Genomic DNA, 16,276 nt, shown 5'->3' with positions numbered 1-16,276 from the left:
TTCCTCATAAGGACCAGCTCCAGTCCCTGATTGGCTGACCGACCAGTTTGGCAATACATGACGCATTTCCTGCCATAAAGCAGATTTTTTTCCGCGAAAATTCGTCCCCGGTGGCAGAAGCTTATTGCAAAGTCACTAAGTAACCTATGTAAACGCTGATAGTCTGATTTTACTTTGTATACTACCCTGTGCAACCCACATTATTTTCATAATGATATATATAGGCAAAAATGCTGTCTGTTGCTTCTTTAAAGGAATCATGGTGTTCATGTGTTTCTTTTAATGACAGCAGTCAATTTAACAACTGAGCAATTATTTGAACTGTACATTGAACTAAACAACGGAACATTTCTTCCTCGCCATCTTCACCACCCTGGGAGCATTTAAAAACGCAGATATTTTTGTCTGCTTTTCAGGTGGTAGACGCGACATATTTTCTGACGCATGCTCTCTGTCCGCTGGTGGGAGTGTGCTCACCTGTGTGTGCGCACGCATGTGTCTGTGTGTGTGGCCGCATCGGGGCGGAACTCCAACATGCGCGATACAGAGAGCAGAGGAGAATAGTTAAGAAATGAAATGTAGAGACAGAAATGACATGCCATCGTGTAAATAAGATAAATCACATAAGGCTATTTAATTTGTTTAATAAAAGGACCTGTTCTATAGGAAAGGTAACCTTAAATGACTTCTGTTGTGATCTGGTGCTATATAGAAAATAAGATTAACTTGACCGCGACAAATTGTGCATGGTGCATGGCCTATCAGGCACTTGTGGCTCTGCTAGTCAATTTATAAATAAACATAACATTATGTTAATCACGTTGGCATATTGCGTAATATTACTAATGCAATTAGGGCTGCCACTAACGATTATTTTCATTGTCGACTAATCTGTCGATTATTTCTTCGATTAGTCGACTAATCATTTCATCGAAAAATGTGTTAAAATGTTGAAAAATGTCGTTCTGTCTCGCCCAAACCCCAAAATTACGTCATCTAATGTCTTGTTTCATACTCACGCCAGGGTTTTAGTTCACTGTCACGGGAGAGTGTGTAAAGCTGCCAATATCTGAACGTGAGAAGCTGCAGTAACAGTATTTTGGGGTACTTTTATAGTGCTTTTCTATGAAAAATGACTCAAACCGATTAGTCGACTACTAAAATAGTCACCGATTATTTTAATAGTCGATTAGTCACCGATTAGTCGACTAATCGTGGCAGCCCTAAATGCAATACAAGTTGGATTTAGCGCAGTGACACCTTCAACACAGGTCATTACTACTTTTTAATTAGCCAGAATATGTCATAATGATAAATGCTGGTTCATTGGGTTTGCAAGTCAAACCAGTTTAAACTCCTACACCGGACAAAAGCCGGAAATCAACCAAAATGTAGTAGCTGTTAGACTTTAAGTTTCTTTAGTTGGCGATCCTTTGTCTGTCCTGCTAACTGCCCACTTCCTCTATTTATTCTAAACACACCAGCGTTGCTGCTGCTGCTGCTGCTGCTGCAAATGTAAAACACATCACCTCCTCTGCACCAGATTGTTTTTCCTGGGAAAGAACAGACACTGAGTGTCCAGAGCTTTCATGAATTAGGCTGCAGTTCGGTAACCTGTGTTTCATGTAGATCTGTGATGGAGAGTAACAAAACAAACATTCATTGACAACATCAGGGTGCCTCTCCTTTCTTTCATTGGTTGTGTATTTGCCTGATCATGTCAATGTTAGCCAGAGGTCGTTTCAGGTGAAGGTTGACTCAGTGGCTAAAGCTCTCAGGGCTTAGACGCTCAGGTCATGGTACAGTAGTGTTTCAGATGAGAGTCAATGGTGCGGCTTATGTTAGCCGACATGTGACAGCAGGATGGGCAGTGTGCACTTGATCCTGCAAGCCTGGCTGTCTACTGAAGTCATGTTGATACAGCAGTTCGTGTTTTGACTGATAATTATCCTGCAGTCAAGGTGTTAATTAAAATCCTCACGCTCTCTCCCATCTTTGTTTCTTTCCCTGCTTCTTCTTCTTTCTCCCCCTTCTCTGTTTCCTTTCCTTCTGTTTCCATCCTCTTTTTATTCCATCTTTCATCCTTTTCTGTCCCTTTATCTCGGTTTGCCTCTTTTTGCGCCCCAATCTTTTCTCATTTTGTTTTTTTGTCTCCCTTTTTTCTTGTCTTCGTCTCTCTTCCTGCCTTGCTTCCTGCTGCTTTTCCCTTTTGTTCATGTCCCTGATTTGCTGTCATTTTCCGTCTCTCTCTTGCTGTCTGTGTTTCCATGTCTCCCTCTGTCTGTCTCTTACCATGTCCCTTTCTCTCTGCCCATCTCCCTTCCTTGCATCTCTTTCTCTTTGTCTTACCCAGACTTCAAGAAGATCCTCCCACCGGTGTGAGTGGAGCACCATCAGAGAACAACATCATGCTTTGGAACGCAGTTATTTTTGGGTGAGTCATGCTCTAAATCCAACTCCGCCCTGCTGTCTTTAGTGTGCCACTGTGATTGTAATGCACAGATTCCTCCAACACAGCCACCCCTTTGCACTCTCATTCTCCATGTTCTCCTGCTTTAAAAAAAGAAATTTCGGATTGTCGCACTGATTGGGACACAGAACAGTCTGGAAAATCAGCATTTGGAAACTCAGTGGGTTTTTGATGTAAGAATGAGATGGGAGACACTGTTGGGAACAGAGTTTGGGGATTAAGGAAGAGGAGTAAGAAAGGACAGAAGCACTGATAAAAACCAAACCAGTAATATGATTTTGTGATGTTTCTTGGTACACAATTTAAAGTGCAATTGAAAGGAGAATGACTTATAAAAGAACAAGACGAAACATGGTTTTTAAACTCTTCCCAGTTAGAAAAAAAACACAGGAGTTGCATGAAATTCAAAAGTCAAAGCCAGAACTAGTAAAACATCAAGAGTATTAGCAATACTTGTGAGTAATTGAAAACCTGACAAGAAGCAACAAGGTGCAACAAAAACAAACCAGAGCAACACACTTGGGTTTAAAATAGAACTTGCTAATAGTCCTCACCTAATTCAAAGTCAAAGGGGAAGCTGCCAGAAATGTAAAACGAGTGGGCAGCTGTTTTAATTGGCCCCTTTACACAGACTGTGTGAATGTGAAGAGCTGAGTAAATAAAGACTGTGGTGTTTGTGCAGAGCAAGTCCTTGAAGGATAGATGGTAATGGTTGTGTTTCCCTACAAGCCAAGGCCTTATTGGTAGCATTGGGGATTTCTCTGAATTTGGAAATAATTTTATTTGTGTCTCTCTTTGCCTTCTTTAGGCCTGTGGGAACACCGTTTGAAGACGGTAAGTTCTCCATTTTGATTCATCTTGTCCATAAAGTGCAGGCGCAGTGGGAGTGCATTTTATCCAAAGCTCTGGATTTGATTTAACTTCCCCCCACTTTGTTACTGTTGTGGAGATGCATTATTCAGTCCATCTATTACAGCCGTCTGGGCAGTGTTGTAAAAGGGATGGTGGGTTACACACCCAAGCAATCAATCATGAAATCACACACTCAGAAACATTCCCAAACTTATAAATAGATATTTTTAGGAGAGATGAAATGATTACAAACGGGATATCCAAGGGTGTTCAAAAAAGTCTGGAAAGGGTTTTGAGTTATCTCAATTTTAAGGCCTAGAGGTACTCGTGCTAATTTTACTTACAGTGCAGTTTGCGGTCTGACACATTTTCTAAGGTTATGACTAAACACATTTGATGATGAGTTTAAAGAGCTGCCTTTCACCCCTCTAATACAAAGCCCCCTAATGTTCGTACAGTGCAGTGGGACAGTGTTACAGTCTTAAACGATCCAATTTAAATCATTGTAATTATTAATAAAGTAATTTTTGTGTTGATAGACATTTTAATATGCAAACGTACACAAAATTACATCAAATAATCAGATTAATGTTCAAAGCAAGTCATTATCTGAACCCTCATCTTGGCCCTGTACTCAAAAGCCCTGACACACCAAACCAATGGTCAACCGTTGGTCAGTATTGGGCCACTGGTGAGCACCTGTCACCCAAGTGTATGTGATATGTCCCACATCATTCGCCCTCGTCTGCCTTTCTTTAGCCAATTAGGCATGTTGAATCAGTGTCAGATAGTGGAGCATGTCGGTGAAAGATATCACAGATTGGCAGTTCAGCTCTGTGCATGAGAAAGAAAAGGAAATGAGGAAAGTAAACAAACAGCTGTACTCGAGATTTTTCCTAGCCTTTGAGCTCTTTAGCAGAAACAGTTTATTGTTTGTGTTATCGTTGGCTATTACATAGTAAACATCATTTGTTCTCTTAACTTCAGGTTATGTTGTTAATGTGCTGACAGTCTAACTAGCGTCTGGAATCTGTCCTGTCAGTCTTCTGGCTTCCCTTTTTAATGACAAATATAGACTACCATCAAGAGTTAAATACACTTAACCAGATACAGAATTTATTTGTTAGTTGGCCATTGACTGTTACTACTGGTGTGTCCAGTGCAACGTTTTTGCTTAGACACAGGGGACATGAGGCAATGCAACAGTCAGCCTTCATTGCTACTAGTTCTGTGATGTAGGTTTGGTGTGTCTTGGCCTTTAAGCCCCTTTCCCACTGGACAAAACCCCACTAATGCCCACTAACATCTGGCTTTTGTATTTAATGGTAAAGGTTACAATCAGATTTCATTCCTGAGACAAATTACTCTGCAGTCGTCATAGGTATTTATCAGCTCTAGCTCCAACTGGCTCCGATCAGCAGTGATGGACACGTGCAACCTGGGTGGACGCACTAATTTTTCGCCTCCTTTTTAGCACGATGCAATGACGTGCCATCACAAAAATTTGTTCATCACCATCCCAGCAGCATTAGAACATCGTTCTAAATTAGTCGGCACAGAGTTTGAGAGAGAGACAAATTAACAGAGAAGAGAGAAAAAGAAGTAACCACCCTTTTTTTCAGTGGCTTCCATGATGCTTTTCACTGTTTAAAACCTGTTTTCAGATACATTTGAATGAGCTAACGCAACAAGAAGTTCTGTATTGCACAGATACGTAACAGTCGCAACAATACTTTTAAGATATTTTACACAAAACTGAAATAAGGTACAGGTGGATGTCTTTATATTTGATGACATTTTGCTAAGCTATAAAGGGGAAGAATACAAATTCAGCAAATGCAAAGAAGCAGCTGTAATTTTTATTTAATTTTCTCATGTACTATATTCCATGTACTCATAATTTATCATGTTTTACTTAGTGTTTGCACATCAACTCTTGGTGTTAACCCTGATCACGATCAATTTGGCATTTATGTTTTAATCACCTCTTTAGATAAGTGGCCAGGGCTGCCCCTGACCAAATTGGGGCCCTAAGCGAAATTTTATTTGGAGGCCCCCATCCCAAATGTATCATAGGTACAAAATGACCGTACAACAACTTGCCATTTAACTTGACAACCTTTACTGGCAATAACAAATGTACTGTAGATACAGTAGTTTGGCTGTATGAGTCAAATAAAATAAAAAATTCAACCTGAAATAAATAAATAAATATTAAATAAAAATAACTTCAAACTGAAATAAATAAATAAACAAATCTGAGTCACAAATAGCCATCAATTACTCATCAAAAGAAAGTAACTTCCACCACCTCAATCCCCCACCCTTGATTAAACACTGAAAATAAAATAAAAGAGGGAGACAGGTTTTTCCTATTTAATCTTATTTTGTTATATTTTTCCCTCTCCCCTCTCTGGAGGCGTCTGATCTCCCTCAGCCCTCTGCCTCTCCCAACTTAATTAAACACTGAAAACAGAAATAAAATACAGAGACATTCTTTTCTATTTTCATCTTATTTAGCTATATTTCTCCCTCTCCCCTCTCTGGGAGCATCCGCCCTCCCGTCCCCGCACACACTCCTGAGGCTCTTTTGGACGACATGTCGACAACTCTTCACCTGCTGCAGCTCTGCAAGTGCCTGCCAGCGCACCCCTCTTATTGTTCAGATGTCGAGTGCTGTCAATCATTGCAGCGATGCATGGGCGGTCAGGTCTCTTCTCTCCTTCCTCGAGCTGATTCTACACGCACCTCACGGTAGCGCATGTGCACATCCATTGCGCATATGCGCAAATGCGTCCCCTCGCGCAAAATGTGGCCCCCCATGGAAGATGAGGCCCTACACACAGCGCCTGTTCTGCGTTTAGGGAGGGGCGGCCCTGTAAGTGGCTAACATCAGTGTCAGTAACTGCTGAACATTAATTAGGTGTGTTCAGTTGGTAACAAACTTGCAGCTCTGCAGTATAGTACATCAATACAAGAGACACAAGCACATTAATGCACATACACACACTTTTTCCCCTCTTACACACACTTTTTTTTTGCCTGTAATTATGACTTAGGTCAGGCATGAGAAGTGCTGACTCAGGGTTTATTGTTTTCTCTTCTCAGGCTTCTCCCTCCTTTCTTCTCCTTTTAGCCTGCAGAGTCGACATCTCTGCCTCAGTGAGGGATTAGCTTCTCTTTTTGGTCCAGCCGGCTATATTTTTAGTAACGTAATTGTTTCTCTCGCTTTCTCTGACCCCCTCGATCCTTCACATCCGTATTCTCCTCGCAAAATTACTTGCGTGCGCTCCCCCCAACACACACACACACACTCTCCCTCTGTTCCTTATTTCTCACTGTCGGTCACTCCGTCTCTCACCCTCCTTCTCCTCCCCCTGTGTCTCTCTGCAGGAACATTTAAGCTGCTGATAGAGTTTTCAGAGGAGTACCCAAACAAGCCTCCCACAGTTCGGTTTGTCTCCAGAATGTTTCACCCAAATGGTAAGTGGTACAGCTGCCCGAACACACTCGCACATATTCACACATTCAAACCAGGCATTTGAATATAGAAATAATCGTCTGCCTTCACTTTATTCCTAACCAGTGTCTACAGTTTACATTTGTATGAAGTACATCAATGTACCTCCATTGTGTCAAGGCTTCAAGTTCCTCCTCATCCACACAGTTTCCTCCCTTACATTTCCTTTCCCAGTTCATAATTAATATGAATTTAAGAGGTGAAATCAGTGAGGTAGTATATTTTTTGTATGTGACGTACAGCCACTATCATGTGTTTACATTTGGTTTTGATCGGCTTGAGCTGCAGGTTTTATCACTTCATTTTGTGTCTTGTATTTACTGATTTCACCGGATCATAAACTCCTTTTATTTAGTGGGGACTTGCAGTGTTTTTTGTCTGCAATGCTGCAGTCAACTGCAATGTGAAAACAGGACATTCTGAGACTACTGCTCAAATAAGAAACTGTAATTGTCTCCTGGACTCATCTTCACCATCTGTTTTGTTTTAAAAGCATCTGTTCCAGATATGTTGCACTTTCAGTCTTTTTCTACATGCGGAGAAATCTATGTTGGCGACACTAGATGTGTTTCCATCTTAAATTATAATCAAAAAACTTTTCATGCTTGGATAGTGGAAAGGTTGGTAAAAAGGTAAAGGCATCTAAGTGCAATGGAAATGGATTAAGTGAGTAAATGATGTTGCACAGGACACTGCAGGCTCTCTCTTAAACATCTCTGGATGGCTTTTAACACGCTTATGCACACAGGGCTGTTACCTCAACTCTTCCGAGAACACATAGCTGTAATACTAGTTCACAACTTTCTATTTCCAGTGTGCTCTCCGTCGTCATACATCCATTGTTTTACTTCTGACCAGTGTTCTTTTAATTATGTCATCTTGTTGTGCCCTCTTCTGTAGTGGCAACTGGCTGGAGAATCACCGCCACCTACTGCATCGTATCTCAATGAACCAACTCTCATTATTCACATAACAACAGTAGTTTTATTTTTGGAAATGTTCTGAAAATTTGGTTAAAATGTGCACTATATTTGGATGGAAATCCAGCTATAGAGAAGTAGTAACTGGTACTGTGTTGTTGATCTCTGTGGTCTGAGGCTTGACTGTGTTTTCTCTCTGTTTTACCAGTTTACGCAGATGGCAGTATATGTTTAGACATCCTTCAGAACCGCTGGAGCCCCACATACGATGTGTCGTCCATACTCACTTCCATCCAGGTTGGTTGGTTGGTTCAGTTCAATACAATACAATTTTCTGTCCCCAAGGGAGGGGAGAACGTCAGAGACAAGATCGGAATACATTTGAAATATATATCTGAATAGTATATGCATAAAGTCCCCATTCAGGGGATCTATCCTGGTTATTTAATGCTGATTAGACAGAGGACATGTGGACATTTTCATCACTTTCCTCACTTCCTCTCGCAGTCGTTGCTGGATGAGCCAAACCCCAACAGCCCGGCCAACAGTCAGGCGGCACAGCTCTATCAGGAAAACAAGAGGGAGTACGAGAAGAGGGTGACGGCCATCGTGGAGCAGAGCTGGGTGGACGTCTGAGCTTCTCTCACTCTCTACTCCTTCCTCTCCACCACCCCTCTCTCTTCATCATCAAGTACTTCAGTCTTTCATTTTTACCTCATCGAGAAAAAAAAAACAAAAAAAAAAACAGCAACTATATCAGAAGAACTCAAGTGCCACCGTGAAAATAAGGAAGAATGAAAAAAAAAAAAAGATCCAGAGAACAACCAAACCAGAATGGACATTATCTTGCTTGCCAACACATTTGAGGAAATCGAGGGAGGAGAAATCAATCTTCTATTTGTGTTTCTTGTCCTTAATTTTACTTTTTTTATTGCATGATGTGAAATAAGTTATTGCTAACAGAATTTGTAATATATCTTTGTCGTTTGGTTGGATTGATGCTGTTAGTGTTTGAGTTTTACAGACTTTTTTTTCCCCAAACTTTCCTCTTTTTTTGTATTGTCTGCTGGTGTGCACTCAACTTAGCTGTTTGGAAAGGCAGCTTGATGACCAAATCAGCACATTTGGAAAAAAAATGCCTTTCAGAGTCCATATCATTGTTACTCTGCAAGTCAGCCAACAGATGCAGTTTGTAAAAGAACAATCCCTGATCTGCTCCAGCATATCTCTGTTATTTTAAGAGACGCTGTAGGTTTGGGCTCACAGACGTCACAGGCTGCAACAGCGCCAAGTCTCCCTTGCACTGATGAATCATGGCTAGGCAGCTCTGAGCTTTTATTCCAGTCATCTCTGCTCCATGGTAGATTATGTTCAAGAGGGAGTGTTATGAGAAAGTAAATATTAAAATCGGGATGGGACAGGATAAATTTGTACTGATGAAAAGGATGTGGGAATCTCAGCTGAGCCAAGGAAATGCTGTATTCATTGCAATCATTTGAGTCAAGTCTTCCCGCTGTTGTTCTGTGTCCCAGTGTCTCTGTTAAGTGTTATAAAATGTGTGTGGGAGCCTCTGAGCTCAGGAGCTCAACAGTGCTTGAAGATTTTCTTGAATGATGGTGCTATATCATTTTAATATGGTGCATTCATAATGGTTACCGGGGCTTGAACGACAGTGGTAGCAAGTAGAATTAGAATGAATTTGGTAGATAGAATGTGGTCTAGTCTGCTCATTTTCTAAAATACACCTTTGTATCAGTTGTTATAGCTCATAATTGAACCGAAAATTGAAGATAAATGCAGAACTAGATACAAAGTGTTCTCCGCTCACTCTCCTGACAGCTCATCTTAGGCTAGCGCCCACATGGTTTTCCAGTTTCGCCCGCCACAGAAAGTAAACGACTTCCGAATGCTTTGTTGCCTGTGACGCGCGTCAGTGTGAATGAAGAGCCTGTGCTTTTGATCCTTCTCTTAAAATAACACAGCTGACATATGAATTAACAAATGAGCAGAGGATAAAAGCAGTGCAGTCCGGGATAGTCTTTTTTTTTTTTTTTTTTTTTTTCGCTCTAAATGAAAACAGTTAAGAGGATTGAGAGAGCAAACTGCTCTCTAAATGAAAACAGTTAAGAGGATTGAGAGAGCAAACTGCTGCGGGGAAGTTTGAATCCTGTTTCAGCAGTGTGACATCAACTGTTTTCCCAAAAGGCTTAAGTTGTTTTCACGCCTGCGTTTGTCTCCTTTTTTTTAAAAAATTGTATGTGATACACAATTAAAAGACCACTTGAGTATAAAGTCATGAGTTAACCCTGCCCAACTCCAGCTAAATAATCCACGAAAGACAGTCATAAAACAGAGCTCCTCTTTTCTGAGACAGTTAAGGTCATATTGTGGCTAGTGACTTATTATACCTAAAAGCAGAAGGGATATGTTATAAAGATTTTGTGAATTAAACAAAAATGTATACTTATAACAATATGCTGTATAAACATAATAAAACACATTTTTCAGAGTTTGAGACAGGTTTTTTTGCTCTTTTGTCTGTTTGAAAATGACTTAGCACAGTCAGTTATCAATTAAGTTTTTCCATAGTATTGTACTAACACACACTACCTGCTGTGATGGGGGAAACTATTACAGGAAAAAGTTCTGCTTCTTGCTGATATCGTTAAAACCAACCCTTAATCAGTTACCAGATAGCATTTCCTCTCTGGTCACGATTAAGGTTTGTGGTCTAAAATGGTTATTTTGTGCCTTATTGGGAGGAGAGAAAATCTTCCTGTATTGGTAATTCTACCAGTGTGAAGATAAGGCATTGACTAAGAAGCAAAACAACCCTAAACTGAGAAAATGACGGAAATATGCTGGTATACTTTGTTCCAATTTGATCATTAAGCAGCAAAAACAGCTGGAAATTGTGTTGTGTTAAAGCTTTCTGGTGGTAAAAGAAAAGTAATGTTCTATCTTGTGTGTTTGCTCACAGAAAATCTCAAAACAAAGAACCACTATGATCGCTCTTAAAAAAAAGAAACAACTACATCATATAAGAGGGGAAAGTAATTTATTGCTCTTCAGATGGGGACATCATAACAAGATCCAGTGTCTGTCATCTGACTTAATTAAAAAAAACTACCAAAAATGATGATTACAAAAATGTAAAAATGGACGAGCAGTGAAGCTCCCACACTGCCAAAACTATCACTGCTGTCTGCACAGTTAAATACTGAGTATCACAGTCTCTCTGCTTCTGATAAAAAAAAAAAATGTTCACACTATGATCACATCCGTAACAAACACCGTCAGATTGTAAAACCACGTGAAACGTGGTGTGACTAGTTACAAGCACAGCCTGTATATGTACATAACAGCTGAGTCCCAGCATTCTTCAGGCTCGACCTGACATCACCAGACTGGATGAGCTGGTCATCGACCCTGTGATGGAAGAGAGAGGAATGCATGAAGCATTTTTTCTGTGTCAACATACCTAAGTGTGTGTGTGTGCATGTGTGTGTGCAGATGTACCTGTTGCTTTTTCATAATCTCATCTCTTGTTTTGAAGACTGGCGCGTCCTCCACCTCGATGCCTTCAGCCATTTCCTTCACTTTGTCAAGGAGCTCTGTGCTATACCTGTGAGGAGAGGAGATATGTTCTGTTAATATAATGACCCACAATTAATCAGCATAAGTAATTCATCTGTAGCTCATATTGTTTCTGAAGTGGTGTGTTGTCTTAAAAACAAGTGAGAATCTAAATATCGATGAAACTGCAGAACTGAAACAATTATCAATTAACAGATTGAAAGAAAATTGATCTTAAACATTTTTGATAGCTGACTTGTGTTAATTGTCAGCTCCTCCCATGGCATGTGCCTGTAATTGAAGACACTCCCTCTCATCATAGAGCTCACCTGTGTGTCCTATAAAATGTTTGGTAGCTCAGTGTCTTGTAAAACCCTGATGAAGACGGTCTAGTCGAAACGTTGGTACTTGAATAAAAGAAAATATTTTTGCATCGAGTCTAGAGTGTGCGCCTGACATCTTTTTTCAAATTTGTATTTTTTCGTCAGCACCTCTCCAACCTTGGTGTGCGCTCCTCCTCTCTCTTCACCCGATAACTGACTTCAAACAACATTTCCCATTTCCAGTTGCTGAATTTTAAGCATGTGCTGATTTTCTTTCATACATGATACTCAATTTAAGATTTCTGGATTTTGAAGGAAACTAAATTTACACTTAAGGAAATTGCGATGGACATTTCTCACTTCTTTCTGGCATTTAATTGGCCTAAGTATTAACCAAAAATATAATTAATAGATTAACTTATAATAAAACCATTCTTAGTGCCAGCCCTGAATTACTGTAATTGTCTTAAAAGTAAAATAATAAGTGGATGCATCTTAGAAATGCTAAAGTCCACATTATTATCTCTATTTAAATTCATACAATGAAAAATGTGTAATTTAATATTATAAGGATACTAATAACGCTACGTACAAAACCTTAAATCTTTTTTGACTAAATGATTCACTGAATATCATTTATTTAAAAACAATCACACGGGATGAGCTTTTTGTATTTTTAGCAGCGTGTATGTTGACAGACAAGTAACAAGACATGTCAGTAAAGAAATGTAAAAACATATTTCCGGAAATTTAGACACAGTGCCTTTATTACTACATTTTAATCCACACGAGAGCACTGACAAGTTTTATTTTTGTACAGTTGCACTTCCCATTTTATCTTGGCCATAATTGCTTGTTATGCATTTAGTAAACTAATGACAATCAGCTTATGTGTCATTATAACTCCATCACAGAGCTTACATTGACTGGGCTAAAATACAATAATTATAAAAAAAAATAAAGAAAGAAAATGTAGCTGCAGTTTAAATTGTTTTGTCGTTTTCTGGACACAGGGGGCAGCAGTGAGCCCTACATGAGTTCAGAATGAGAAAAAGAAGAACCCAAACACATTTAACAAACAAAGGTGAGTTTGTAAAGTTATGTCGGAATAGATGTTCAACTTTAGGAAGAAAAAATGCTCATTCGTGAGGAATAAATTATTAATTTGGCAAATATATCTAACGTTAACTTAAACGGCTCCACTGAAATCAAACCAGCTGCTAGCCGCTAGCTTAATCTCCGCATTGGTGGTTTATCCGGACTGTGGAGCGGTTTACATCTTCACCAGCTCAGGTAAATACCATCACACAGGCCTGTAAAATCAGGGTCCATTTGTTCCAGACTGTGAGGGCCATGAGAGCAGGTTGTGTTAACGCACCGACAGCCGAGGAAGACGTTGTTAGCCCACACCATGGACAGAGACAGCAGCTGGTCCAGCTGCGGATCCTCGAAGTCGTTCATGTTCCGCAGGATAAACTCCCTCCTGGCCTCCCAGTGTTTCTCACTCTCCCAGTAACCTCGATACGTTTCCACTTTGTCCGCCACAGCTCTGTTTTGTTGAATAAAATCCTCTACGTCCAAGTTAGCCATCTTGCTCTTCTGCAGACGGGTCAATAAGAGCAACTTCCGGTCTGAAAAGCATGTCCCGGAAGTTATTTTTCATCTTAACGTGTTTCGCACAGCGCCACTCAGCGGTGGAGCTGAGAACTACAACTGACCTGAAATACCATAGACTCGCTGTCAGCGTGGAATTTACTTTGCACAGGGACTTGTTGCTGGGTGCCGTCAGCAGTCAGTTAGATTGAACTGACGAAATGTGAGGCATGTTAATTTATCAAATGAATACATTGACACCTGGGTATTCAACAGAGGGACCCCTATGGGAATTTAAGTTTTAATTTAAGTTTTTTTTCTTTTCTTTTTCAAAAGCCATTACTGATAGAAAGATGAATTCCATCCAGGCTACATGTCTTTTGTGGACTTGAAGAAATCTTACAACTGCAGTCCTGTAGGGGGTGCTGTGGGAATACAGGGCACCAGGGGCATTTATTCAAGCCATCCAGTCTCAGTATAACCAAAGTGAGAGCTGTGTTTGCATACTCGGCACAAAGTCAAACATGTTTCTAGTGGGTGTTGGCCTCCACCAGGGTTGTCCCTATCACTGATTGTGTTTGTGATTTTCATGGGCAGGATCTCAAGGCACAGCCAGGGGGAGAAAGGGGTCTAGCTGGGGACTTCAGAATTTTGCAGATGATGTGTTTCTGTTGGCTTCATCACACCATGACCTACAGCAGGCACTGAGGCAGTTTGCAGCCGAGTGTGAGGCAGTTGGAATGAGAGTCATCATCTCCAAATCTGAGGCCATGGTTCTCTGCCAGGAAAATGGTAGGTTGCCCCCTCTGGTTTGGGAGGGAGTTACTGCCCCAAGCAAAGGAGTTCAAGTATCTTGGGGTCTCGTTCATGAGTGAGGGTAAAATGGAGGGTGAGATAGATAGGTGGTTTGGCATGGTATCTGCAGTTATGCCTGAGCTGTGCCGGACCGAAGGGCAAAGCCTTCAATATACCGGTCCATCTATATCCCAACCCTCACCTATGGTCATGAGCTTTGGGTAGTGACTGAAAGAATGAGATTCCTCTGAAGGGTGGCTGGGTTCGGCCTTAGCGATAGGGTGAGGAGCTCAGACTACCGGAGGGAGCTCATAGTAGAGCCGCTGCTCCGTCATGTCGAAAGGGGCCAGTTGAGGTGGCAGCTGATCAGGATGCCTCCTGGATGGATGGATGGATAGATGGATGGATGGATGGATAAAATGGATAAATAGATAAGATATAAATAACTTTTTAGGTTTTAACTGATCTTTTTTGCCTTGCTCTAAAGACATCTCCCTCCCCCAACATGTATACCATATACCCCACCTCCACCAACCCAACCAACTCTGTTGTCATGTGCACACAGGCCCAAAATACACACACATGCACAAGCAAGACCTATACATGCATTAAATGGAGAGATGTCACAGTGAGGGGGCTGCCCATGAACAGGTGCCCTGAGCGGTTGGGGGTTTGGTGCCTTGCTCAAGGGCACCTTGGCAGTGCCCAGGAGGCAAACTGGCACCTCTCCAGCCACCAGTCCACACCAGTCCAACCTTAACCAAACTTGACCAACACATACATCACAAAAGTAGTTTCATTTCTCCAGTACTTGTAGCCTCTGCTTATGAAGGACTATTAGCTATTGTAATATGTTAAGCTGATAGGTGATCGTGTCATAGCTGCTTAGAATAAGAATATACAATATGCCTTTTTCACAGCAGACATTTTGGCTTGTCATAGCAGGAAAAGCACCGGGGAAATGAATACTTGCACCTATGGCTCTGTTCCATGTAGGTGTCTCAGTGAGCCGTGACAGCGAGTTAGCATGGCCAGTATCAGTACCCTGGAACTGGCTCACCTAAATAGAATTCAGCCGTCGTGATGTTACTAATTAAACCTGTGCTTTTTCTTGCTATGATGTGTCAAAATGTCTGCTTTGAAAAAGGCCTGTGTTTAGGCTGTTAAAATTGAAGCAGCAGCCCCTCACTGCTTTTAACGCTGCCACTGAGGATCATCGACTAACTGCAGGCTGCAGGTGAGCTAACACAGCTTTAGGCTTCCCAGGCTTCTTCCTCCCCCCCCTCCAGCTTGATCTTTCTGTGTTTCTTGCTGTGCCAGAAGATATAATATTCACAAAGCAGGTAGAGTGGTGGTGAAATGTCTGCAGCGCGCGCACACACAGACACACAGACACACGCTTACTTTCATTTCTCTGCCTCCTTCTCACTTGAGCGACATCTCTCTCTCTGCACTTGACCAGCCTGCCAGGAATATGATCAGAGAGAGACGCTGGACTTTGAGACTTTTAACCCCCAGCCTATGTAAAGAGGCTTATGGACAGTCATTCAGGCTCACAGATATGCACAAACACACGCAGTCTCCTTTCATTTTTGGCTACACAGATATGTGAGCGAACCCCTGCGAGACTCTGCTTTCCTTCTAACTCTTACTCACACACACACACACACACACACAAACACACACACACACACACACACACACACACACAGCAGAGAGGGATTTGGGGCTTGTTTTGACATGAAGTCATTGATATGCAGAGGGATTCCAGAGGAAAGCAAGCCAACATGAAGTCAGATGGACTGACATACAGACCGCTTTGTTGCCAGTTTTGTTTCCACGGCACAGTAAAAACTGGTTTAACTGTAAATGATGTCAAAATGTCTTGTGGCTGTCATTTTAACAGCCAGAAACATTTCGGAGTGATCGAATAAAGGGTTTGGCCTCTTGATTTATAGTGAAGGAAGGAAATAACCTATTATTGTATTTAACCTTGACTTACCTGGTAGCTTTATCTTCTGCTTGGAAAATAGATAACAAAAAAGAGAAGGTAATGAATTATCATATTTTAAAATAGAAGCCAAAATGGCCACAAGAGAAGTTTCCACATGCATTTGATTGAGAACATGATTGCTAATAAAAAGTGTAAAAATTTTCATCATTATCCTCATGACAGAATTTTAACTGTATTCTATTAAATGGGTATGTAAATGGTTAATAAACCTCC

At 41.0% G+C, this 16,276-nt stretch overlaps 2 protein-coding genes across 2 annotated transcripts in view; one reads left to right on the top strand and one right to left on the bottom strand.

Annotated features, from left to right (window-relative positions):
• Positions 1-9,828, top strand: part of ube2b (ubiquitin-conjugating enzyme E2B (RAD6 homolog)) — a 13,880-nt gene extending 4,052 nt beyond the window's left edge. The window contains exons 2-6 of the mRNA XM_050038497.1: positions 2,354-2,434; positions 3,279-3,304; positions 6,716-6,805; positions 7,971-8,059; positions 8,270-9,828. Of these exons, the coding sequence (XP_049894454.1) occupies positions 2,354-2,434; positions 3,279-3,304; positions 6,716-6,805; positions 7,971-8,059; positions 8,270-8,398 (415 nt within the window). The 3' untranslated portion in view covers positions 8,399-9,828. The remainder of the gene's footprint in view (positions 1-2,353; positions 2,435-3,278; positions 3,305-6,715; positions 6,806-7,970; positions 8,060-8,269) is intronic.
• A 41-nt stretch (positions 9,829-9,869) lies between these two features.
• On the bottom strand, positions 9,870-13,295 carry cdkn2aipnl (CDKN2A interacting protein N-terminal like). The gene is made up of 3 exons (XM_050038510.1): positions 13,040-13,295; positions 11,282-11,387; positions 9,870-11,191 (listed from the first exon to the last, which is right to left on the bottom strand). Exons 1-3 carry the CDS (start codon positions 13,249-13,251, stop codon positions 11,183-11,185), a joined length of 327 nt encoding a protein of 108 aa, XP_049894467.1. The 5' UTR covers positions 13,252-13,295; the 3' UTR covers positions 9,870-11,182.
• Between the last annotated feature and the right edge of the window lie 2,981 nt (positions 13,296-16,276).

Source organism: Epinephelus moara, chromosome 3 (assembly GCF_006386435.1).
Source record: "Epinephelus moara isolate mb chromosome 3, YSFRI_EMoa_1.0, whole genome shotgun sequence".
Classification (NCBI taxonomy): domain Eukaryota; kingdom Metazoa; phylum Chordata; class Actinopteri; order Perciformes; family Serranidae; genus Epinephelus; species Epinephelus moara.
The sequence above is the reverse complement of the archived record's forward strand: the minus strand, read 5'-3'. Positions and strand labels throughout refer to the sequence as shown.